The following is a 27,393-nucleotide window of genomic DNA, read 5'->3' as shown; positions in this document are numbered from 1 at the left end:
CTCTGTTTATTGCACATCGTCCTCATTTACGAGGGTCAAAGCAAGAAGCAATCAACAGTCGCGCTTTTGCGTCCTTACTTTTAGTTTTCTAAGGTTATATCGGTTTTTAAGGACGCATCCTCATTTATCGGGACGCCGTTCGCCGAGAAGTCGGCAGCTTGCGACGTAGTCACCGTATACGAAGACGACCCTCATATACAAATACGATCCTCATTCTCGGACCAGCGCCCCTACTGGTAAAGTATTCTGTTTAAAGGAGAAAAGTATACTTGTTCCTAAGTTTTGTAGTTGTGTTGAGGTTCCTCACTTCGAGGCTGCATGCCGTGCTCGTCAGACGCTGTTTTCGCATAGCGTAACAGTGTCTGGTCGGGCTAAATTAAGCTAAGTCTTAGCCATAGATCTAGACTGCACTGGTCTATACGATCCCTTTAAACGTTTAAATGTGAAAGACAACTACATGAGGGAAGCAGAGCTGTGACTTTATCATAACTGACCCCAAGGCAAGATCATGAGATGGTAAATAAACTACAAGTGCATAAGTGTACTCTCATCTCATGTCATGTGCTAGCCTACGCTACGGTACAAATACCTGCTGACTCCCCTTGCTTGCCTGGCCCGGTGCTCTTCGTATCGCCTAGTCCTCAGCTGGCCCAGTCCGTCTGTAGCGCTGCCCTGTATTCTGGCTGGAAAGGAGGGCTTAGCTTTGCCGATTTTAAACCAGTCATCTATATTCTCAAAAGTCGCCTCAGCTGTCAAATACCTCGCCATTGTGGATGAGCTGTCATATCATGTCTGCCTTGTGAGTAAAACGTCGATCGTGGCCGGCTACTCATGAACCTTGCTTCCGCAACATTTCATGTAAAGCAGCAGCCACAGCTATCATACTTGTGTACGCAGGGTTCCTACGTGTACTCTCTCTCGGTTCGAAAACGTGCACACCACCAGTTCACGATTCGAGACGATCCTACACAATCATAACAACGGCATGCATATAGCTGACATGAGCGCACAAACATCCATGGTGTATGGAGTCTCTACAACTCTGAAGGAGCGTCACAAATCAAAATACCGTATGCCTTTAGCATAGGCAACCTACTTCAAGTGCGAGTGGCAATAGACATGCCCCAACCCCCATGCGGATACTGTAGTGGCCCCACTGTAGTACGGTACCCAATTTTTACAACCAACCATGTTATAGAAATAAGGCAAGTTCAAGTTCAAGTTCAAGTTCAAATTCATTTATTAATATTTTGTCTCTCTTCAAGATATATCGACAAAGAATACACATATTCTTGCAAAAAGAAATCAATACACAGTACAGAAACTGTATCTTACACCTCTATAGATACAAATATACAAGAGAAAGGCCGGCGGAACGGGGGTGGGGGGGGGGGGGGGGGAGGAGGGGGCTCGGCCCCCTTTTTTGTGTAACCACTTTGCCCCCCCCCCCCCACTTTTTTGACCCCGGAAGTGACACCCGAAAACAAAAAAAAAAGTACATGCCGATTGGAAGTTGTAGCCTAGCTACTAGAGGCTTTTTTTTTTTTTTTTTTTTTTTTTTTGGGAGCGCTGGTATTTATTTCATAATTTTTATTTTTTTTTTTTTGCTTGTCAGCTGATGAAACCCTGAAGTGGCACCAGAAACTGCCCCAGCCCCAGCCCCCTCCCCCACTTTTGAAAACGTAGCGCCGGCAGTGAAGAGAACCAATTAAGTGCTCTTCACCTTCGTCTTTGAATGCGCAAAATATCCTGATTTTAATAATAAGATATCATTTACTTTCAACTAAACAGCTAGGCCTATACACTGTGTCACTATTATCAACACTATATACTTTTAACAACTTGACATTTTGTCTCTTTCTCATCTCATTAAAACAGAAATTTATTGCGTTCATAAAATTGATCCCGCGAAGTTCTTTAAGATTCAGTAGACCCCGATGCAGGGCTGGCGGAACTAGGAGGGGGTGCATGCCGGGAGGAAGCATGTAACCACTTTGCCCCCCCCCCCACCCCCATCCCCCCACCCCCATCCCCCCCACCCCCATCCTCCACCCCACACACACACAGAGAAGAAGAAAAAGAAGAGGAAGAAGAAGAAGAAGAAGAAGAGGAAGAAGAAGAAGAAGAAGAAGAAGAAGAAGAAGAAGTGGTAGTATTATGTAGCAGCACATTATTGTTTTGAAGCCACCATACAATATTCGTCTTCTTTACTTCGTTCCTATCTTCAGCGAGCTGTCGCACACACGTGTATGGCGCGCCGTTTCACCAATAATGCCGATAAACACTGTTTATCGCCGAAAAACACTGTTTATCGGCGATAAACAGTGTTTATCGAGCGATAAACATTGTTTATCAAGTGATAAACAGTGTTTATCGCGAAAAACTCTGTTTATCGACCGATAAACAGAGTTTTTCGTGATAAACACTTTAAAACAGTGTTTATCAACGATAAACAGTGTTTATCGCCGATAAACAGTGTTTATCGAGAAAAACTCTGTTTATCAGTTGATAAACAGAGTTTATCGCTCGATAAACAGTGTTTATCACGAAAAACTCTGTTTATCGGTCGATAAACTGAGTTTTTCTCGATAAACACTGTTTATCACTTGATAAACAGTGTTTTTCGCTCGATAAACACTGTTTATCGAAAAACACAGTTATTTGTTAGCCGTCGTAAGAGGCGCCGCGCAATGGCTCTGTTGGCTCTGGTACACGATCTGCTCGCTCGCCTGTATCAGTACATAGCACTGATCTCTATCAGTGAGCCCGCGGCCTGCCGTACACGTGTATGCTACGCACGAAATACTGTTACTGATATGATGATACTGACTGTCACAGTTGTGCAGGAGTGAATTATACCACGTGCGCAATTCAATGCAGCCGACCCCGGTCCGGACAAGACCCTGTCGAGCCGGGAAATGTGCAAACGCAGGGAATTGTGCAAACGTCTCGCCGGGAAATGTGCAAACGCCGGGAAATGTGCAAACGTCTTGCCAGGAAATGTGCAAACGCCGGGAAATGTGCAAACGTCTCGCCGGGAAATGTGCAAATTTCATCAACGGGAAATTTGCAAACATGACGCCGGGGAATGTGCAAAAGTTCAATTTTGCCGGGAAATGTGCAAAAATTCGCAGGAAAATGTGCAAATTATATACTTCAGCGATATTGTGTATACAGACAGTAGATAAACTCCATATCAAAACTGCCCATGAACTTCCACCTTTTATATTTTCTTAATGAAATCCTTGACAGATTTTCAACAAAAGTGGCAGGTAGGCCTAGCACGATTATGACAATGGGATCTCGATTTGTATAGCCACCCCCTCCCGAAAAAAAAGGGGGGCCTCAAATTCCAGAACTACGGTTTTATCGGAATTCTTCTTATATTCTCTAACCAAATAAGAATGAGCTAGGTTGGTTCTATAAAGACATTGATGACAGTAGTTCAAGTTTAATGGCAGATCCAGGGATGCAGGGCACCGGCCATAAGTAGGGAGGAGGCTTCAAATTGAAGCCTCAGAGTCCCTAAACTAGTGCTATGAAGACATTAATGACTGAAATTGCATGTTTGATTATGACGGATTCAGGGGTGCCCTAATCGCGGGGGGGGGGTGGCGATGGGGAGGAGAGGGATTTTCTACATTTTCAGTATCTTCTTGAAAAGTCAACGACAAATTGTCACCAAACTTGTCAGATAGCCTCATTACGGTGATTGGTCTTTAAAAGTTGAAATTAGCCCCCAAGTAATCCCCCCCCCCCACCCCGGTCGAATGGAGGGGGGGGGGGGGTGAAGCCTCAGAGTCCCTTAACTCTGGATTTTTAAATCTTCTTCTGTCGAACAAAAAAGATAAAGTGCCTTAAAGTTAGTGCCTTGAAGACATTAATGACTGAAATCTCATGTTTGATTATGGCGGATCCAGGGGTGCCCCGATTTTGAGGGGATGGGGAAGTGATGGAGAGGCGGGGGATTGTCCACATTTACTGCATCTTCTTGATAAAATCTCAAGAAGGATTTTCACCAAACTTGGCAGATAGCATCTTCTTGGTGATATGATCTTTATTAAATTTTGTTAAAATGAGCCCGACCCCCTCCCTCCGCCAGAGGGGGGGGGGGGGGAGGGGAGGAGTTGAAGCTTCAGGTCCCTAAACTCTGGAATTTGTAATCTTCTGTCGAACCGAAGAATATAGAACTACAATGTATGTTCTAGTTACTAAAATTTCAGGTTTGATTATGACTGGTCCAGGAGTGCCCTGATAAGGGGTGTGAAGGGGAGGAGGGGGATTTTCCACATTTTCTGCATAGTCTTGTAAAATCTATGTCGGATTTTCACCAAACTTGGCAGATAGTATATTTATGGTGATTCGATCTTAATTTGTTAAAATGACCCCCCCCCCTCACCGCCGAAGGGGGGGGGGGGTTGAACCCTCAGATTCCCTATACTCTTGATTTTTTTTTTTTTTTTAATTCTGTCGAACCAAAAAAGTTCGTGCGATAAAGACATTAATGACAGAAATATCATGTTTGATTATGGCGGGTCCAGGTTGAAGTCTCCCATTCGCTAAACTCTGGATTTTTCTGATCTGTCGAACCGAAAAAAAAGAAGATAGAGCTAAGTTAGTGTTGTGAAAACTTTCATGCCTAATTATGCCGGATCCAGGGGTGCCCTGATGGGGGCGGGGGGGGGGGGGGGCGGGGGGATGAGGGGTGAGACGAAGGCTCAAACCTAAGGGATTGAGAGTAAGTATATAAATATCTCTCTCACCATACGTAAGAGAAATATAAAGACAGTATCGCGCTTTTTTAGTAAGTACAGTTAATGCATGGAGTAGGTTCACTAAGGGATGCCCAAAAAAGGGAGGGGGTATTAAGGAGGCTTAATTTTCACATTTTCGTCTTTTTCTTGAAAACTCAAGACGCATCCCTCGGGTAATAAATTTCATTTAAGCTTTAAAAAAAGCCTTCTATACAAAAGTGATGGAGCTAATAGAGTGTTGTTAGAGTAAATTCATTGATTTATTTCAAGGGCAGGGGAGGCGGATTTTTCACATATTCAGCTTCTTCTTAAAACCTTTATATATTAGATATTCGCCAAGTTTGGCACGTAGCGTAGCGTATTTATCTGGTGATATGACCTCAATTTGTTTAAATGAGATCCGCCCCAACCCATAAGAAGGGAGGAGATGGAGACCCCCCCCCCCCACCATCTCTGCCCCTTGAACAAGACGAGGGGAGTGTGGTCGTTCGCATGGAATTCAGAATTTTCTGGGAAACCCTACATGTATCAAAATAGGAATACATACTTGAAGAAATTTTCTTTACAACCAAGAGTAATTGAACACAATTTTATCGCATTTTCAGAAGGTAGACCTATACTTTGATGAAATTTCACGTCTGCTTATGACGTGGGGGATACCTTGGTCTTATCCCCCGCTTTGGGGAAGGGTCCCAACAAATTGGACTTGTTGCTCCTTCGAACAGTCTATTACCCTTTATAGAGATGCTACCTCCCACGTTTGGTGAAAATCCGTCAAAGATTTCTCAAGAGGATGCAGAATATGTGAAAATCCCCCTCCCCCTCACTCACCCCTCCCCCCCCCCTTATAGGAACACCCCTCTATTCGTCACAATCAAACGTGAAATGAAATTTCATGGCATTAATGTCTTCATAGCACTAACTAAGCTCTATCTTTTCCGGTTTGACAGAAGAAGATAAAAATTCCAGAGTTTAAGGACTCTGAGGCTTCAACCCCCCCCCCCCCCCCACTTCGGCGGTGTGTGTGTGTGTGTGTGTATGTGAGGGGGCTCATTTTAACAAATTAAAAGCATATCACCATAAAGATGCAATTTGCCAAGTTTGGTCAAAATCCGTCGTAGCTATCTCAGGGAGATGCTAAAAAAGTGGAATAGCCCCTTCACCCCTCCCCCCCCCCCCCCCCCCGATCTGGGCACCCCTTGGTCCGCCATGATGAAACATGAAATCTCATTCATAAATGTATTAATTGCACTAACTTAGCTCTATCTTTTTTGGTTTGACAAAAGAATTCAGATAAAAAAAAAAAATCAGGATTTTAGGGACGCTGAGGCTTTAACCCCCCCCCCCCACGGCCACCCCCCCCCCCCCCCCATTCGGCGATGGGGGGGGGGGCTCATTCTAACAAATCAAGATCATGTCATTACGATAAATGTGATTGTATCTGCCAAGTTGGGTGAAAGTCCTTCCTAGATTTTTCGAGAATATGCTGAAAATGTGGAAAATCCCTTCCCCCTCACCCCCGATCAGGGCACCCCTGGGTCCGCCATAATCAAACATGAAATTTCAGTCATTTATGTCTTCATAGCACTAACTTAACTCTATCTTTTTTCGGTTCGACATATGAAGAAAAAAACATTTCCAGGCGTTTGCACATTTCCCGCCGAGACGTTTGCACATTTCCCGGCTCCACAGACCCTCCGATCGACGGCACGGCGGTCAGAGTTGTTAGATATATACACTGTACCTCTGTACGGCTCTGCCTATACGCAGAGTCGTAGCGCCACTAACGACGGCTGACAAATAACTCTGTTTTTCGATAAACAGTGTTTATCGAGAAAAACTCTGTTTATCGAGCGAAAAACGCTGTTTATCGAGTGATAAACAGAGTTTTTTCTCGATAAACTCTGTTTATCAACTGATAAACAGAGTTTTTCTCGATAAACACTGTTTATTGGCGATAAACAGTGTTTATCGCGAAAAACTCTGTTTATCGGTCGATAAACAGAGTTTTTCTCGATAAACACTGTTTATCACTTGATAAACAGTGTTTTTCGCTCGATAAACACTGTTTATCGCCGATAAACAGTGTTTTTCGGCGATAAACAGTGTTTATCGGCATTATTGGTGAAACGGCGCGCCATAGGCGATAAACAGTGTTTATCTAGCGATAAACTCTGTTTATCAAGTGATAAACAGTGTTTATCAAGATGAAACTCTGTTTATCAACTGATAAACAGAGTTTATCGGCGATAAACAGTGTTTATCGAGCGATAAACAGTGTTTATCGTTGATAAACAGTGTTTATCAAGATGAAACTCTGTTTATCAACTGATAAACAGAGTTTTTCTCGATAAACACTGTTTATCGGCGATAAACAGTGTTTATCGTTGATAAACAGTGTTTATCACGAAAAACTCTGTTTATCGGTCGATAAACAGAGTTTTTTTCGATAAACACTGTTTATCACTTGATAAACAGTGTTTTTCGCTCGATAAACACTGTTTATCGCCGATAAACAGAGTTTTTCGGCGATAAACAGTGTTTATCGGCATTATTGGTGAAACGGCGCGCCATACACGTGTATGGACTAGACTCTACAGGGACACTCTTGATACAAACTATCCACATCCACATGCACATCGCACACACGTACCCACTGCCTGTATGGCACATGGACATGGTATCGCATCGCGCACGTGAAAGAACCTTCTTCACTCCAGCTAGCTAGCTAGCCTAGATTCGATTCTTCGCCGAATCGCAAGAAGTGTTGCGTGGAAACATCTTAATAACACAAAGACAACCTTGTAAAATGTCTCTGGTCAGGCCAAATCAAAGGAGAGAAGCCGTCGTGAAGATATCGTATGACTCGGGCAGTGATGATGATGGAGACGTAGAGAGTGGCTGTGAGGACGAATCAGCAAGAGGTAGGCCTATGGCCGGGGCCTGAAATTTACTCATACCTATCATTCATGATGTAGAGCTAAGTGTTAAAAGTAGAGGGAATAATCAGTAATAATGACAGTATGATCCCCCGGTAAATTTTATGCATGCAGAATCAGAAGTAGGGTATCTGTTCTAAACTTCTAGATGTAGGCCTGTGATATAAACCTACAACATTGTAACTGCGACCAGCCCCAACGCAACGGCAACGCTACGCTCCCACAGCACAGTAAAATTTATAACTGTGTCCAAGCAAGGCAAGGACGGGGAGCGCCCCGGCCCGGGGTTAGATATTATCCATGATGTAGGGCTTATTAGATCTGCCTTATTCACCACTACCACTCTACCAGTTCACTTATTGTTAGGTTATTAACTTGATCTAAATTTATTGAATATTGTTCACACGTCTACAGTTGCATACTTGCCAACATTTTCATTTGAGAAAGCGGTAGAATCCAGGAATGCAGGATGTCTATGTGAGCAGCACTAGCTTGAATGCTAATGAAATCTTTCAAAAGTGGTAGTCTACCGCCAAATGCGGTAGAGTTGGCAAGTATGCAGTTGTGCAGTCTCTTTTTTTTTTTGGGGGGGGGGGGGGCAATGAAAGTCTCTGGTCACTCTGCTGGACTCTGGAGTAGAATGTAAGTTTAACTAGGGATCTTATGTTAGATATCGCAGCTGTTGCTGTGCAAGACTGGTTGGAAGGGCTAAATCTAACTTTAGATCAAAATGTTAGAGTCAAATTTAATGCAAAGGTCTAATTTACAGAATATGCAATGGGTTGGCCAATTACTAAGTGCACCAGCGACGTGCAATCCCAACACGTAAATTACATGTCGCCCCGGGGTTAGGCGATTACCACTGCACCAGTCAGCAATTGTGAAGTTGAATTACGATCTATGTTAATTGTTATGGACAGTGTGAAGCACTTTGAGTAGTAGAACCCAAGTAATTGTGAATTGAGATTGGGGAAGAACATTCTTGGCTGTTCCTAACAGAATATTTTCATGCAGGGTGCCTAGTTTACCACACTCCACAGCCCATGCCAGGGGTGGGGCCCAAGGTAATCTATAGGCTATGACCAATTTGAATACTCGACTTGAGAATATTCAACAGTAGGGGCACTGGTCTGAGAACAAGGATTGTCCGCATAAGCAAAGATATCCTCGAAAATGTGGACAAATCGCATCCTAAAAAATGAGGATCCTCTGCATTTTTGGAGATAATATCTTATTTTTTCTTAGACCCTCTGTGGCTTTACGGTTACATACTGATCTGCGCCTTCATGTACAATAAAAGTACTAAAACAGATCTTCGTTCAAAAAATGCCCATTTGTTCACCATCTACCGTACTTCAGCAAGTTGTCCGTCTTCCCGAGGATTTATCGCGCGTAATGTGAAAGTCACTGTGCTGCCAATAGCAATACACGCATCGTGGACTCGGAGCAGACAGAGGAACTTGCCAATGCAATTTTCAGTGGCATTGTAGCAAATTTGAACGGTATGATTATTTCTGATGGATATTTCCTGATAAGATTTATGAAAATTGTTGTGATTATGACATATTTTTTCCGATTGACTCTTTTGGCGACCATGTACAGTACCTTTTATTATGTTATTCATAAGTAAAAAAATTGAGCAAAGAAAATGGGATTCCATCGGGATTTGAACCTGAGACCTCCAGATTGCTAGCCCAGTGCTCTACTGAGTGAGCTATAGAAAGCCCTGGTGGTACATGACTACACTAGCTTTTGACCACACAAGCATTGAGAATTAAGGGTTTCTTGGACGAACATTGCACTGGGGCTTTCTTGAAGCTCAGGTGGTGGAGTGCCAGGCTTGCAATCCGGAAGTCTCGTTTTCGAATCCGGATGGAAACTCATTTTCTTTGCTCAATTTTTTTACTTATGAATTACGTACATTTCTGATCAGTTTCCCTGTGTTTGCGTGTATTTCTTCTTAAACTAAGCGATTCCGTTATGTACACGTGTACACATTGTTGAGCATGTGTGACTGCTCAATAATGCATATGTACGGGGTGCGTCAGAAAAGTTCCAGAACTGGTATCGTAGAAGATTTATTTCAAACCCAAACTTCAAACTAAGAGGTCTCACATTCAAAGTAATCTATCTGGAGTATGTAACTGTGATCTTGGCTCTCTGTAGCCATTAGATTTTTTTCTACATAATTTTATACACATATCATCCTCTGTTTCAGCAATGAGCACGGAGCAACGAACAAACTTGAAGTTTCTGGAAGGGTTTGAAAACTCTATCAGAAGCGCTGAAAGTGCTGCAGCAAGTCTACGGAGGTGAAATGAAGTCATGCACACATGGTTTTAAGTGTTGCAAGAGGTTTAAAGAAGGATTACAAGATGTGGAAGATGACCCCATAGGAGCAGAAGGCCCTCAACGACCAGAATTGAGGTCAACATTGAGCGCATCAGGCAGATGGTGCATGGCAATAGTTGGCTGACTGTTCGAATGATGGCAAATGAGCTGGGCATGAATCGGGACAGCGTCTGGAAGATTCTCACTGGAGATCTAGACATGTGGAAAATCTGCACAAAGATGGTGTCAAAACTCCTGAATAATGACCATAAGAATCAATGCATGCAACTTTGCCAGGACATCATCGAGTGCCTTGAAACTTGAAACCAAACCAGACTTGCTAGAGAGAGTCATTGCTCAGTCCTAGTCGTTGAGGGCCCTCTGCTGCCAGGGTCATCTTCCACATCCTCTCATCCTTCTTTAAACCTCTTGCAACACTTAAAAACATGTGTGCATGACTTCATATCACCTCCATAGACTTGCTGCAGCACTTTCAGCGCTTCTGACAGAGTTTCCCAACCCTACCAGAAACTTCAAGTTTGTTCGTTGCTCCGTGCTCATTGCTGAAACAGAGGATGATATGTGTATAAAATTATGTAGAAAAAAATCTAATGGCTGCAGAGAGCCAAGATCACAGTTGCATACTCCAGATAGATTACTTTGAATGTGAAACCTATTAGTTTGAAGTTTGGGTTTGAAATAAATCTTCTACGATACCAGTTCTGGAACTTTTCTGACACACCTCGTATATATATATATGCGGTTTGGCAGCTGCCTACGCTAGGTTAAAATGCACAATATATGCAGGCATATACTTGTACATTTAAGTGCTTTTATATGAACAGTTGAATGAAATTAAAAGCGAATAGAAAACATTGAAAACTTTTAATCAAATATACTGGTTTTGATTATATCTAATGCCCAATGATCTATAAAACTTGAAATATGGGTCTAGCGGTAAAAATATCAAATGTGATTGAATAAGATCTATACGAATATATCATTAGCAATTGTAAAGGTAACAGTCTTAGAGTATGCAGTGCTGAGAGTTTAACCAAACTGTGTTCTTATTTATTCCATGAATCATTGTATCTACATACCGGTAATCAATATACCGGTATTTTATGTTGTTTAAGGTGACCTGGAGCTCTCACCTTTTGGTCCGCTGGCAACTCCCGAGCTCGTCATTGTGGACTCAAGTGAGGGGAGAGGCCAGTATGGTAAGAATAGTTCCAAAATTTCTCTTCGTGATCGATGTTGAAGCATACATGCTTTATTGATCTGTGAATATGTTTTACAGACTATTACATCAGGAACAGATTATTCGTTAAAAGTGCAATATACCACATTTTTAAAGTTCTGTTTGAATCTAGTTACAAACAAAACTATGTCTTCTCTTCTTTTTTTTTTTTTATTTCATGGACCTCAAAGAACTGGTGGATGAAAATCAAGAGCTGAACAATGAAGGACCAAATGAACCTGGTGAGAAACATTACATGTGCATTGATATGAAAAGCTCCCATTCTGATTTTGCGTTGATACAGTGCATATTTGCAGTTCTTTCCATGAAGCTGGAACATTCTTATTGGTTTGTAATATATTTTTTGTTCTTACCTTATGACACAGATCTCAACAGCATAATGGAAGTTGAGCAAGGTAAGATTCTACGATATATAAGATAAATGACAATTCTGGAGTACTGTCTTTTCTGAATCTTGATTAAGGCTCAATGATATGCAATGCATGTTGCATAGACAAACAAAAACTATGTGTGATACTTCAGCAAGAAATGTTACTCAGAAGTGGCTATAGCTTAATTATGTCGAGCATATAATTTTACATCAAACAATCTTGTAAAAATGCCACAAAATAGATGTATATACCTATAAAGAGCACCAGGTATGTTTTAGGGGGTAAATGTTTGCACCTTGAGCATTCATTTATTAAATGGAGTTGGCACCCTATAAGTCACATGCATTATTATTAATATTAATATTAATATTATTATTATTATTGTTTAATTATTATTATTATTATTATTGTTTAATTATTATTATTATTATTATTATTATTATTATTATTATTATTATTATTATTATTGTTGTTATTATTATCATTATGAAATAACATTGAATGATGAACAGCTAATTAAATGTTAATTGAAGCTATGCTCCTATCATGTTGCTTATACATGTATCAATTCGTAACTACACTCAACACTTGAGTTTAAAGGGATCATATAGTTTCGGTTGTGACCTAACTTCGAGTTTCCAAGATTTTTGAATGAGATAATGAGAAACCTCTTATGAAATATGAAAGAGCATGTAATTTCAAGAGGAATTTGATTTATTATTTCTGCTCTTCTCTTTGATTCATTGAATATTCTTGAAGGACTGGAGAACACGACCGAAATTCCAGAAATTGATGTCGATGAGCAAGAAGGTATGACAATATTATGCCGAGAGTCATTTTGCTCAAGAGAAAAAAAAAATAAAGGAATATGCTGATGTCCTATATAATGAAACCTTAAGAACTGAAAAGCCAGGAAATATCAATACCGTAGACTCCCGTTATAACAAAGTCCTCGGGACCGGCAATTTCTTTCTTTATATCAATATTTTGTTATAACCTAAAAAATAAACAATAAAAATACATAGAGTGGATAATGCTGCAGCCTGAATTTTTACTTCTTGTAACCGAATTTTGCTATAACGGGAATTTTGCTATTTTATAAACGGAATTTTGTTATAACCGGAATTTCATTATAACCATATGTTCGTTATAACGGGAGTGCAATGTATATCAGATATTCTTAGATATATGTTGAGATCATGGTATTTCCTTAAAGCAGATGTGCCTAGGCAGGAATACAAGTAACCATTGGTTAATATAACTTGGAAGCATTATCAGCATTAAGATGTCTTTTTGTGTTTACAGGAGTACAAGTTCGACCACTGGGATATATCAAGGACCCAGCAACTCGAAGAAAAAGATTTTGCGCCAGGAAAAAAACTCTGTTGGAGAAGGTATGCATAACAGTCATATCGCATGGATACCTGCCATGCATAGATGAATTTTAAAATTAACATGCATTAATCAAGTATGCATGGTCCATGTTATGCCCAAGCACATAAATGAATGGGAAGAATTCAACCTGCTAAACATTCTTAAATCACATGTGTATTGTATGTTTGTATTGTCACTCGTCTCTGTCACTGTCATCATTCTCCTGAAAATCTCCATCCTCTCAATCAACTGCACATTGCTCTTCCAACACTTGGTAGTAAAATTCAATGTGCTTCACCTTGAGTCCAGATTTTACTATCTTATGATGTATTTCTCACAGCCTTTTGGTGTTCTGGTTCTGTGCTGGAGGCTTGCTCACAAGTTTGAGGTACAGGTTTAGTTTCCTTGAGAGCTGATAAATATAAAACAAGAGAAAATTGAATTTTTTAATTTTTGTTTTTACTGTTCTCTTTGTTTGCATTTTCTGAAATTGTTACTCGCACAGGCCAAAGAAATACACATCATGTGTGGAGCAACGGTAACACTGGAGTTGAAGGCAGAGACTGGGAGAGTATACACATATCATTCCCACCCTGTTATGAAGAGAAGCGTTAAATTTCAGGTAGGAACTTGCCAGCTGCCATCAAGAGAGTCACAACGGCCAGCGCATCACACACCGACCAAGAATAGCAGGCTTCTGCCAGGCGGCAAGGCCGGCCCATCTCCTACTCCATCTGGTACAGCGAGATCTCCTGATGTGCAGGAGCTGCCAGCGAAAAAGAAAAGAGCAAAGAGCAAAAAGGCAAAGGAGAGGCCTTCCCGAAATAAGTGTCGGGTGTGTAAAACGACCTACAAGAGTAAGAAGGACAAGAATCTGAAGGAAAAGAAAGGAAAGCAGGCGTCGTGGCTAGGGTGTGACATTCCGGCCTGCAACTACTGGGCTCATGCGTGTTGCTTGAACATAAAACTGGGACCAAAACAGACTGCAAGAAAGATACCATTTAAGTGCTCTGAACACAAGTAAATCCTTACGTTTTCCATAGAGCTCTCTGTTTTCGTTCTGTTTTGTTTTGTTTTGTCTTTGTCTTTCTAGCCTGATCATCTAAAGAGGAATATCTCTTCACTATGTCTTGCAGGTTCCTTTGCTGTGGTATTACAAATTAAAGCATTGTGTGTAAACTTGCCAAAACAATTAATTTGTAATGTACTGGATAAGTTGATTTCTTCTTATTGTATTCCTTAGATAAAGTATGACATTACCTATTTAAAGGGGAAGTCCAGACAGTTGTCATAATTTCATATCATGTACATAAATTGACAGCTCCAAGTAAAGATTTTCGAGTTCATTCTGGTCCTTTAGCAGAGAAACCAATACTCTGAAAAACCCCAAACAAATTACACTGAACAAAGATGGTGATGTAAGAGGCTCACGTATTTCAGAAATGTACTGCTCAATGTAATTTTGTTACAATACCACTTGCTTAACAAATTCACCTGTTAAGAATTCATGCATGCTTCCTCCTTTTGTTCTGCTTCCTTGAGCTCCCAATCATGCATTCGTATGATGAAGCTGCCATGCCATCACCCTTGTTCATTTTGATTTGTTATAAATTTTGAAAGCACCCTTGTTCGTCATCCCAGTCACTATAAATTCTGTTGTTCAAATGTAAACGTCTGAAAATTATCTGGAGGTCTCCTTTAAGATTTTTTTTTCTTTTTTTGTCATTCATGGAGTGATATCAGTGTTGAGCAGTTTTAACAGTGTAAACCGGTACTTTTATTACATGCATTGTATGTATATATTACCAATGCTAGTGTTGTCAAATTTACAAACGATCATTGAACAGTAGAAATTTTCACACTTTTGAGCTTTAAGTTGAGAAGTAGAAGGCTGCTAATGCCACAAAGTTTGTACTGCAATAGCAACCTTGTATCATGCAGGACATGTACTGACTACTTTACTGCCCTATCAGATTTCCATGAATGTCAGTTGTGGAGCTTGAAAACACATTCAACCTGTGAAGTAACTCTTGCTCGAGATTTTGTTGATGTTATGAAGATGTGTTCTACATTTACACTCAAGCCATATAAGTCTTTACCTTGAATATATCACCAAAAATATGAGAAACATGAAAACTATTGGAGAGCGGAAAAAGCACCCGTTCACACAATCACTTGGGTTTCGTCACACTCATAATTATAATATCGCAATGCTCGGGTGCATCTGATACAGAGTTCGCGTTGTGAGTACTGAGTACATGATGTCTCTCCCCCCACAGTTGATTTATTCCCGTTAAAAATAAAATTATATAATCGGTCCACATAAGACGCTTATGAAATGTGGGTGAACATTCAATCACCAAGACATTCATATACTGTTCATATTTCATAACTGCGAGTCCAAAAAGAGTCTAAATTCCTTTAGTGTCCAAAAATGAATAAGTCCATCATGATGATAATTGCTTAATGATGAGTTAAACTGAACTATTTCACCAGTCCAAAATGTCCAATTATCAGTCCTTTATTCACTATGTTGAGATGAACTTATTTTGATATTTTGCTTTTTGTATGTGTGTTGTATCAATCGGTGGGATTTATGAAAATCCATAGTCCTGAGGCTTTCTGTTTCGAGTTGGATACTGCTTCCTTGTACTCTGTTGTTGTGGTGGATCTCCAGTGTTTTCTTTTTTGGTGTTACCGGTGTCGTTATCGTTTTCATCGTTTCAGTCATCGCTGTCGTTCCCCTCCGGCTGTGGAAGGAAAACATCACGTTTGTCGAGCCGATCGGTAGACGATGGAGGCTCCACATGACTTTGTAGGTGGTCTACGTGACATTTCCATTGAACAAGACACTTTCAAAGTTGACCTTGACTTCGAACCTTGACTTCTGCACACAACCAGATAACCATGCATCGCCTGGACCGAAGTTATTCACGAAAACCATATCATCTTCCTGTAAGCTGCAACTTGATGACTCGTGTTTCGTTGCCTCCTGGCTGATAATTTTGGCGTTCATCTTTTGATTCATGTCGGAACAAATAGTGTCGAGATGAGTGTGGAGGCTTCATGACATGAGCAATTCCGCTGGCACTACATTTGCAGTAGCATGTGGTGTTGTGCAATATATCAGTAGAAAGCAAGATAGTCGAATCTGCAGACTTCCTTTCGTGATTTTCTGCAGTCCTTCTTTTACTGTTTGCACAGCTTGCTCCGCAAACCCATTCGTGAATGGGTGGTAGGGTACACTTTGTATGTGCCTGTGCTTTTATGAATTCAGCGAATTCTGTGCTTGTTAATGCACTGCCATTGTCTGACACAAGCACTCTGGGTAGTCCATTAGTTGTCCATCAGATCTTTCAGCATGTCCTCCAATGACTTGCCATACTATTTGCAGTGCTCGACAAGATGGCGGAGTTCTGCCACGTATTCAGCAATGGACTACCCAACTTTCCTGACTCTACTGTTGACCTTGTAACGTTCAACAGGGCCTTGGATTCTTGTGCTCTGAAGCCAGTTTGAGAAGAGGATCCAGTGCACAATCTACCAGTTTCTTTGGAGAAACCAGACTTCAGAGAAATTTGTATGTCTATGCCCCACACACACTCGGGGAAAATTGAAAGTTGCTTGTTCTTACTTGTCACATCGTTGGCTTTGAAGTAATGTCGCATATGGTCGACAGTGTGTTGCCATTCCTCTTCACCATCACTGTATTCTCCTAGAACTCCAGAAGTCAACATTTTCTCCGTGGAAAGTCGATCCACTTGACAGGAAAATCCTTGTTGCCAATAATGATATGTCTTATCCTCGACTATATCACCCCAAATACTGTAAAAGTGGAAATTTTCGCGGTGTTGAAATTTTCGCGCATTTCGCGCATCCACAAACTAATGCGAAAATAAAAGCACGCGAATATTTTTGCTTGCCATGATGTTCCTGTGCGTGATGTCTTGATTCCGCGGAATTAAAAACACGCGAAACTCTTCTTACCCGGCCAAGCCCGAAAAATTAGTCGCGCGAAAATATCCACTTATACAGTATGAGAAATAAGAGAACTGTTGGAGAGCGGAAAGAGCACACGTTCATACTGTCACTAGGGTTTTGTCAAACTCACATAATATCCCAAGTGTGCAGACGCAGCTTTCAGAGTTTGCGTTGTGAGTACTGAGTACATCGCACCATAAATTGTGCAATGTGGTCTCTCTGTCCCCCTCTCACTTTGTCAAGTTTCACCAGGTTCCTGAAGACATGCTTCCATGTATTATTGTTAGGCACACCTCTTCCTAACTTCAGCTATGACTTGGCTTGTTTTTTAATGTCTTCAAGGCTACAATCTCCTCCCTGATAATGGCCACTCTGCCCTGTCCTGATCACAGTCACAGTAAAAGACCTTCCTACGGTGTCACTAACATCTCGAGGCATTAGGACCTGCTTGAAATTACACATATTGGAAAGAGAAGATCTAAACAAAATGCTAAAAGAATTTTGCAATTGCACTAGTTTATGGCAAGCTCATACAAACAAGTGTTTGGATCTTTATACATGTACTGTATGTCATTTATTGTCCATGTTGATTCAAATTTAGCTACATGTACCAGTATGTGGCAAAAAAAAAAAAAAAAAAATGGATTAAATGCTTTCCGGTGGGGATTTTTTGGCTGTAATTACGTTTATTATTTGATCATACATGCATATTATGTGCCATTATTCATGATCAAGTAAGAATGCTTACCATACCATACCAGGCCTTGCATGTTATGACACAGGATGTCCTGGTGTTTGGGATGATTCCCAGAATGCATTAGATGGAGCAGTTTTGTCTTTACTGCCGAGATTGTTTCCACATTGGTTTTTCGTACTCCAGTGTGTAGCATCATGAAGGTAGATAACACGCCATTCGTTGCATGTTGTATATGTACATGTAGCTCGGATCTATAACGTCACTGTCACTCCACTTCCAGTACCTTTCCACAGATGCTTCCTTGTTACTACGTGGGGTTAACAAAATAGGGTTCTCCAGATACAACTTTGGCTGAATTCTCTCTGACGTCTATGTCGTCAAAAGCAATGCAAAGGTCACGATGTGGTCCATCATGTTCAAAGCTGAAAAGCCAACTGCTGTGGGTTTTTGGTCTCCTTGAACGGATCCTTTAGGAACTGCGCTCCACTCTCGTCTTAGCGAAATGTTGTTGGGACACAAATACGCTCCGTCATCTTGATCTGTAGGCAAGCACTCTCCTGATTGGTCTGTGGTTTATCAAATTCGCTACATCTTGTAGTCATGTGAACAGCTCAGTTGGGGTATGCTGCTGATCTCTGATGGCTTTCTTCAGCGCTTTCTTGTAGCTCTTCACCAGTGCTTCTGCTGTACCATTATGATGCCATTCTCATGGCGTGATGAATTTCCATTTGGTTCTTCTTTCAGTGCACTCTTGATACATTCTTTGACATATTGATGCACAAGTTCTTTAAAGCAAGGTACAATTATTTCGAGTAATTTCCAGGTTTTGTGGTGATCACTGCCCTTCTTTATGTATTATTGGGCTTTGTCCGATCTGAACCTGAGAGTTCGAGCCAGAGTGGAAGTTAAAAATATCCTAATTCGGGGACATGAAACTTCTTGCTATATTTAGTTCCAGGTGGAATAGTCCAACCACTGGTACAATCCAAGCGAATTCCCTAGTCCTAGTGCCCTTTCAAGACTGTGGCACATGAGGTTCTCTGTTGTTCTTGACCATAGTATGACAGTTGACGAGAACACCACCACACATTGTCAATGATATCCTTTGTGATCTTGTATGGAAGTCCATTACATTCTATATACACGTGTATAACCAATGTCGATCCTTTCCACCATATTGCACTATGCCTGCGTGACATCCAATATTTCAAAGAACTTCTACATTTGTTGCTTTCCGGTGGGCATTTTTTAGTCTGTAATTACGTTTATTATTTGATCATACATGCATATAATGTGCCATTATTCATGATCAAGTAAGAATGTTTACCATACCATACCAGGCCTTGCATGTCATGACACAGGATATCCTGGTGTTTGGGATGATTCCCAGAATGCATAAGATGGAGCAGTTTTGTCTTTACTGCCGAGATTGTTTCCACATTGGTCTTTCATACTCCAGTGTGTAGCATCATGAAGGTAGATAACACGCCATTCGTTGCATGTTGTATATGTACAGGTAGCTCGGATCTATAACGTGACTGTCACTCCACTTCCAGTACCTTTCCACAGATGCTTCTTTGTTACTCTTGAGACATTCTTTGACATATTGATGCACAAGTTCTTAGATCAAGGTACAATATTTCAAGAAAGTTCCATGTTTTGTGGTGATCACTGCCCTTCTTTATGTACTATTGGGCCTTGTCCGATCTGAACCCGAGAGTTCGAGCCAGAGTGGAAATAAAAATATCCTAATTCGGGGACATGAAACTTCTTGCTATATTCAGTTCCAGGTGGAATAGTCCAACCACTGGTACAATCCAAGCAAACTCCCTAGTCCTAGTGCCCTTTCAAGACTGTGGCACATGAGGTTCTCAGTTGTTCTTGACCATAGTAGGACAGTTGACGAGAACACCACCACACATTGTCAATGATATCCTTTGTGATCTTGTATGGAAGTCCATTGCATTCTATATACACGTGTATAACCAATGTCGATCCTTTCTACCATTTGCACTATGCCTGCGTGACAGCCAATATTTCGAAGAACTTCTACATTTGTTGCATAAGTGGTGGGGTTAACAAAATAGGGTTCTCCAGATACAACTTTGGCTGAATTCTCTCTGACGTCTATGTCGTCAAAAGCAATGCAAAAGTCACGATGTGGTCCATCATGTTCAAAGCTGAAAAGCCAACAGCTGTGGGTTTTTGGTCTCCTTGAACGGATCCTTTAGGAACTGCGCTCCACTCTCGTCTTAGCGAAATGTTGTTGGGACACAAATACGCTCCGTCGTCTTGATCGGTAGGCAAGCTCTCTCCTGATTGGTCTGTGGTTTATCAAATTCGCTACATCTTGTAGTCATGTGAACAGCTCAGTTGGGGTAAGCTGCTGATCTCTGATGGCTTTCTTCAGTGCTTTCTTGTAGCTCTTCACCAGTGCTTAAGCTGTACCATTATGATGCCATTCTAATGGCGTGATGAATTTCCATTTGGTTCTTCTTTCAGTGCACTCTTGATACATTCTTTGACATATTGATGCACAAGTTCTTTAAAGCAAGGTACAATTATTTCGAGTAATTTCCAGGTTTTGTGGTGATCACTGCCCTTCTTTATGTATTATTGGGCCTTGTCCGATCTGAACCTGAGAGTTTGAGCCAGAGTGGAAATAAAAATATCCTAATTCGGGGACATGAAACTTCTTGCTATATTTAGTTCCAGGTGGAATAGTCCAACCACTGGTACAATCCAAGCGAACTCCCTAGTCCTAGTGCCCTTTCAAGACTGTGGCACATGAGGTTCTCAGTTGTTCTTGACCATAGTAGGACAGTTGACGAGAACACCACCACACATTGTCAATGATATCCTTTGTGATCTTGTATGGAAGTCCATTACATTCTATATACACGTGTATAACCAATGTCGATCCTTTCCACCATATTGCACTATGCCTGCGTGACAGCCAATATTTCGAAGAACTTCTACATTTGTTGCTTTCCGGTGGGCATTTTTTAGTCTGTAATTACGTTTATTATTTGATCATACATGCATATAATGTGCCATTATTCATGATCAAGTAAGAATGCTTACCATACCATACCAGGCCTTGTATGGTATGGTATCTCCATACTCTCTGCTCTCCACCTTCTCTCCACCTTCATACTGCTCTCCACCTTCATACTGCTCTCCACCTTCATACCAGGCCTTGCATGTCCTGGTGTTTGGGATGATTCCCAGAATGTATCAGATGGAGCAGTTTTGTCTTTACTGCCGAGATTGTTTCCACATTGGTCTTTCGTACTCCAGTGTGTAGCATCATGAAGGTAGATAACACGCCATTCGTTGCATGTTGTATATGTACAGGTAGCTCGGATCTATAACGTGACTGTCACTCCACTTCCAGTACCTTTCCACAGATGCTTCCTTGTTACTCTTGAGACATTCTTTGACATATTGATGCACAAGTTCTTAGATCAAGGTACAATATTTCAAGTAAGTTCCATGTTTTGTGGTGATCACTGCCCTTCCTTATGTACTATTGGGCCTTGTCCGATCTGAACCTGAGAGTTCGAGCCAGAGTGGAAATAAAAATATCCTAATTCGGGGACATGAAACTTCTTGCTATATTCAGTTCCAGGTGGAATAGTCCAACCACTGGTACAATCCAAGCGAACTCCCTAGTCCTAGTGCCCTTTCAAGACTGTGGCACATGAGGTTCTCAGTTTTTCTTGACCATAGTAGGACAGTTGACGAGAACACCACCACACATTGTCAGTGATATCCTTTGTGATCTTGTATGGAAGTCCATTACATTCTATATACACGTGTATAACCAATGTCGATCCTTTCCACCATTTGCACTATGCCTGCGTGACAGCAAATATTTCAAAGAACTTCTACATTTGTTGCATAAGTGGTGGGGTTAACAAAATAGGGTTCTCCAGATACAACTTTGGCTGAATTCTCTCTGACGTCTATGTCGTCAAAAGCAATGCAAAGGTCACGATGTGGTCCATCCTGTACCACCAACACTGCTCTCCACCTTCAATGGCCTGCTGGACATCCATCCTTTCACATGGGAGCCTCCTTCAGCTATCATATACTCTGTCCATTTCCTCTGTTAGTTTTCATGCTTCTCTTGCTTCAACTGAAGCAAAAATATCATTTGCATATATATGTTCTCCTTTAGCACCTAAGCTGCTTGAGGATACACATTCTGCTTTCCCCGCTAGTGCAATTTGTGCCATGGCGGGAGCAGGTCTATCTCCAAATGTCAGCTCTGTCTTGATGTACACACCTGGCCTCTGACTGAAATTTATATCTCTCCAGAGATTATGGTGAGCTGTTAAGGTCCATTTCTGGGATTAGGACTCAATGGCACCTTTTGGAAATGTCACCACAAACATTGTACTAAAACTGGATGTTCCTGGAACCTCAGTAGGACATCAAAGAGTGAATCAAGCAAATCAAGTCCCTTGTGCAAGTAGTCATTCAAGGTATGACCAAGGAAGCAGGATAACAAATTGAACACTATACATACTAGAGTGCTTTTCTTTTTCTGGTCTGACTACTGCATGGTGTGAAATATAGTTTATGGGGCCAGCAAACTCTATGTTCTTGTCATCAGATAGTTTCTGTGCTAAACCATCATTTGACCATCTCCTTCATATGCACTTGGTATGCTGCAGCATGCTCAGAATTCTTTGTTAGCCTCCCTCCTGTGGCCTCAAGCATATTTCAGCTTGCCACCGGTTATGTGGATAGTCTGCTGGATTTCTTTTCCTTGGATAAGAGATTTATCTCTGTTTATCCACACATTTGGCAGACTGGTTAATGATGTCAAATTCCTCCTTGTCAGTCTTTGACATTCCAAATGGTCTGCACTGGCACTCTGCACTTCTGACTCCCATAGACTCTGTGCTCCAGAACTCTGTTAATCAATTTCCTGGGCAATCTGCACATGCATATTCATTGTCGTGTGTATTCTAGAGGAGTATGACGTTCTGTGTAATTGTTATACTCTCTCATTTCACCTCAATGAAGCTTTGAATAGTCTATTCCAATCAGAATGTCAACAGCCCCACCATTTCTGTTGAGTTCTTCTTTGAATCCAAGGTGACGTCCCACAGATCCTACTGCACCTCAGAAATATTGTCGTTAATGCACAGCCAACAGCAGACACTTGAATGGACTGGAGTTCCTTTTCAGACAGCTTTGATGGGCACTTTGTGCATTTTCGTCTGGAAGACTTCCTCTTCTCCACCCAGCTTGGTAATGGAAATAGATACATTGTATGTCCTTCCCTTTCAACTGCATCTCATCAGTGAGACTAATGAGTGTAATCTGAGCTCCAGTGTCAAACAGGATATGGCACTATTTCATTGTTATTTCCTTGGCCTAGAACTTTTGCGGTAAGAACTGATAGAATGGCTTCCTTCCAAATGGGGAATGCAACATCCACTGTTTGCTGCTTGTGTATGAATACAGTAGTATGTTCTCTCTTAGGGACAATGGAAGCAAAATGTGCATGTTTTCAGGTGATAAATATGTTCCACAACCCTTGCAAAGCTGTCCTCTTTGTCGTCTCGCTGACACTAGAGCCGATTCAATTACCATTCCATCAGGGAGATGTTGCTGGTCAAGGGGTTCAAACAGTGCAGTGGTTTGGTCATCGATGAGGGTAGATATCATGCATGGTATGGACACAGGGGATAATATGGTTCCTCCTCTCAACAGAGACACGGCCGAGCTCTGAAGGATACTCCCCATGGATAATGTTGGTTAGTGTATGAGCTTCTCCTTTCCTCAGATCTGGGAAGGCTGTCCTCACAAGATGAGTAGGATCACAGTGGTCAGTGTTGCCATGGACTAGTTGTTTATTGTTCAATTGCATTGTATCCAGTGATGGGTATTTCATGGATGGCGTCAGTGACAAGCACTGGTACAGGGATTTTGTTTTGGGGGTCAGTGGTAAGTTGGAAGTCCACTTCGAGCCAGCCATCGAAGGGGATTTTGGATCCATTTGCTGCAGAGAGAGTGAGGTCATTAGATCCTAATAGTTCGCTTAGGGGCCTGATACTTGGTAGATGGGCTGACTTCCAGCTTCATGGATCCGGGGAGACTTGATCACCAATGTCCCACAGAGCTTTAGTCCTAACTCCACCAATCATGCAGTTCACGATGCATTTCTTCCCAACGAAACGTGTGATGCATGCTTGCTGAGTGGGAAAAATGCACTGAAGGTGGGACTTCCGTACCTGTGGTGTGGAGGTTACTGCTCGTCCCTTGGCAGCAACCTCTCTCCATTTCCCACCTGGTTTTGGGTGTACCGCTACCGGCATCCCCGGGCAAAATGTTCTGCTGAGCCACACCCGACACAATGGTCACAGCTATCCCTGGTATCGTTGTGCTCGCAGTTCCTGCAAGCATGTCATATTCCTCTTGTTGGTCGGCTGTCACTGCATGTGGTCTGGTCATTCCTGATGGTGTCCCATATTTCAGATAGCTGCTGCTTAATAAGGGCAACATCAGCCATTCTTCCCCTCAGCTCTGCTATTTCTGACATAAGTGGCTGGCTGAGTCTCATTAGGCGCCTCTTCATTTATACTACGGCTGCCTTACGGGAGGGCATACCCAACTTTTGCTGTCATTCTGTCTCACATCCGGCAGCTCTGTTCAGTTTCTCAAAGAGTTCCTCATCTGTTGTTCCTTGGTCAGTCAAGAGGGGGCGGACCTCGTTCCTCACTGCTTCGCTTCGCAGCCCTGTGAGTACAGCATGAAGGAACATGCTTTGAACCAGGGACTGGTCATATTTTAGCTCCAACCCTGCCTCTTTGCTCACGAAAATTACCCTTTGACTTAAGTCAAGGGCACAGACAAGGAAAGATTGCGTCGACTCTTTATACTCCTGCATGAGTGCAGATGACCGATGGTAGAGGTCGGTTGCTCCCTTTTCTTGGAAGTGGGCCCTGAGCATCCGTCTCAGCACCCGGGAGAGAGGCCGTCTAGGTAACTCCGTAGGGCTGATCCGGGTGCCACCACACATATGACCACCTCCACAATGTCCTCATCTGCTTGTCCTTTTTTTACTCTGCTCTCTATCTGGTGGATCAAACTAGAGAAGGATAGTCAGTCTTTATGTCCAGGTTCGCCAATCTGGCCTGATATTTTAAAGTCGCTTTTGGTGACATGGACAAATTGACCTATTGTATCTGGCTTCAGGGGGCTGATGGAGGATGCACTTGGCTTTGTTTCGGGTTTACTTTCTGACTCATCCCACTCCTCGGCCTGCCTCTTAAGAGGGTTACGATGTTTGCGTAAATACGTTTCCCCTGATCGTCCTCTTTTTCTATATCCTCACTGTTCAGAAACCTTTGTATTTTGCGGAGGAGCCCCATCTTCCTCTCCTTCCATCCCATGATCTTGTCGTAACCCGCGAACTTAAGGCATTGACACACCATGAGAAGTGCATCAGGGCTGGCATCATTTAGAAGGTTGATAGCCTCTTGGTAGCTCTCCATCTTTTGCTTGACCATGGCGTAAGTCATTCCATATTGGTGGCTCTATGGTTCCCGTACTCCCTTGGGTCAACGAATCCCACTCGCTTGCCCCAAACCTGACTCTACCCACAACCCTTACCCTCAGGACCTACCAACCAACTATCTGCCACCTACCTGAATGTGCCCATCAACATTTGCCCATCAGTGGAGGATGCGTATTACTGGTCTGGTGATGTCGCCCATCTGGATTGAAGTTAGTCAGCGCGAACACACCAGTCCCTTTGTGGTCACCAATTTGTAAGGCCCCGTCCCAGGAGGAGGGGTGGTTGTGATCACACTCGTACGCTGAGCTGAAACCATGAAGAGAGAAGGAAAACAGTTGTTGGTGTGTGAAGCATCATAGTGGAATGTGATGCCTTGCATAGTCAGTGGTTCCGCAAACTCTCTCCAGCTCTGGCTGAAACCACTCTTGTATAGAAGGAATGGATTGAAATCTTGTGGAGGGACTATATGAGTGTGTGACTATTAATTAGGAGGGACCGGGAGCCTGTTTTCTGTACTCTTGTAGGTCTCACAATTATAATACCTTTATTCCCATTTCAGTTGTTTTCATTGCATGAATTATTTGTTGTATTTGTGTTGAATGGAAAATAACTACCACCAATACCAACATCAATGTGTCCCTCACACAGCTTTGAAGCTTGAGCACGCTCAACATGCAGTCACCGCATGAAATATGGTCTAACAGCATCACCTTGATTAATACAAAGCATCACCTCAAACACTGTATCAATAGTGCACCAACAGCACCAAGAAACAATAGCTTCTAGAGTCTAAAACTGCAACGGGACATTGCACTGGCTACTGCATATGGGCCTTTAATTTTCTTTACCGGCCTTGGCTGTAGGCCTTACACCACATACAACACATAGATTTTAGCAGGTCTCGGTTGGACCTCCAAAATTGTCACATAGTGACCTATCACCTTGTCACTCTGTGGTTTTATTTTATTTTTTTTTAGACCTGCTAGTTCGTCTACCGGTACTAACAATTACCATTATCGCTACGATGGGTTTGTCCAAGGGTTTTAGAGCCTTGAGTTGGCGCACAATCCATCTAGTTGCACACTTGAATGCGTCAAATACTTTCTCGGACTCTGCTATGGTACCAGATGTGACTCGCCAATTCTTATAGTACATGCTTGCGTTGTCCCAAAAGACCATGCACTCTAGGACCTGTGCAATTGAAGAATGGTCCATATCTAGGATCTCTGATGCATACTGGAGGAAAAAGAAGGGTCCAACTCTGTAAAAGGCCGTTACCCCAAGCTACAATCAAAGTTACTTGGCACGTGGCAGCTGAACTCTATATCATGGTGAGCCGATTTGGCTTCTGATGTCATAGAAGACGTCCTCAGTTTTTCAGTAGCATATTTACATGCGTGGAATGCAGCGCATACGGAGTCACCTTCCCCAAGCAGCTTAACTGTAGTGCACATGGCTGTGATGACACGGGCACCGTGCGAACACGCAGCAGTCCCTGCAGACGCGCAGTCTCTGGCCAGTCCTGCGGCGACCTGGTCATTGGCCAATCTTTTGTTACTGATTGTACATATGGTATCCTGCCCGATGTACCTCTCAACAAATTTGAACATGGCCTCATCAGCAGTCAATATGGTCATGTCACTCTAGCTGCAAGACATCTCCTTAATGATGGAACTCACTGCAGTGTAGGCTATGAGGCTCAGGTGTTTTGAGAATTCACTAGACTTGTACAGTAGCCTTCCTCGTAATATGCTTGTTTAAGCAGGCTTACGTCCTCTCCAATATCCTCTTCTAGGTCTTGATCGTAGAGCGCCGAGATTTCTGTGTCACACAGGCCTGCTCTCAATGCGTCACCCGCTGTCAAAAAAACGTCCACTGTGTGCTTGTTGAGGATTTTTCTGCACTCAACTTCAATGTCATGGTGTGCATCCTTGGATACAGTGATCAAGTGATCAGTTGGATACAGTGATCAATTTGTTACAGGTTTGATCCTTATATCTGGGGATATCATGCACTTTTGCCATCGGGATAACAACAGAACTAATATCAATTGCAGGATTAAAAAAAGAGAAGTATAGATTCGATTATGACACGCGGTTCTATGCAATATCTAAAAAAAGGACGGGTCAGCACCGTGGAATTGTCTAC

The 27,393-nt window shown here is 42.1% G+C and overlaps 2 protein-coding genes across 3 annotated transcripts in view; one reads left to right on the top strand and one right to left on the bottom strand.

Moving 5' to 3' along the window:
* The window catches only part of LOC140236138 (ATP-dependent RNA helicase TDRD9-like), a 42,194-nt gene extending 41,288 nt beyond the window's left edge, over nt 1–906 (bottom strand). The window contains exon 1 of the mRNA XM_072316112.1: nt 590–906. Within this exon, the coding sequence (XP_072172213.1) occupies nt 590–768 (179 nt within the window). The 5' untranslated portion in view covers nt 769–906. The remainder of the gene's footprint in view (nt 1–589) is intronic.
* Nucleotides 907–7,430: 6,524 nt separating this feature from the next.
* Nucleotides 7,431–27,393, top strand: part of LOC140230574 (RRP15-like protein) — a 30,842-nt gene continuing 10,879 nt past the window's right edge. The window contains exons 1-7 of one of the 2 annotated variants that reach the window (XM_072310719.1): nt 7,431–7,678; nt 11,161–11,244; nt 11,456–11,506; nt 11,651–11,680; nt 12,416–12,466; nt 12,962–13,050; nt 13,536–14,054. In XM_072310719.1, the coding sequence (XP_072166820.1) occupies nt 7,564–7,678; nt 11,161–11,244; nt 11,456–11,506; nt 11,651–11,680; nt 12,416–12,466; nt 12,962–13,050; nt 13,536–14,054 (939 nt within the window). In that variant the 5' untranslated portion in view covers nt 7,431–7,563. Of the gene's footprint in view, nt 7,679–11,160; nt 11,245–11,455; nt 11,507–11,650; nt 11,681–12,415; nt 12,467–12,961; nt 13,051–13,535; nt 14,055–27,393 lie in introns of those variants that run through there. The other variant, XM_072310726.1, reaches the window with a different exon arrangement.

This window comes from Diadema setosum, chromosome 1 (genome assembly GCF_964275005.1).
Source record: "Diadema setosum chromosome 1, eeDiaSeto1, whole genome shotgun sequence".
Taxonomy (NCBI): domain Eukaryota; kingdom Metazoa; phylum Echinodermata; class Echinoidea; order Diadematoida; family Diadematidae; genus Diadema; species Diadema setosum.
Note: the sequence above shows the minus strand (reverse complement) of the source record. Positions and strands in the feature narration are given on the sequence as shown.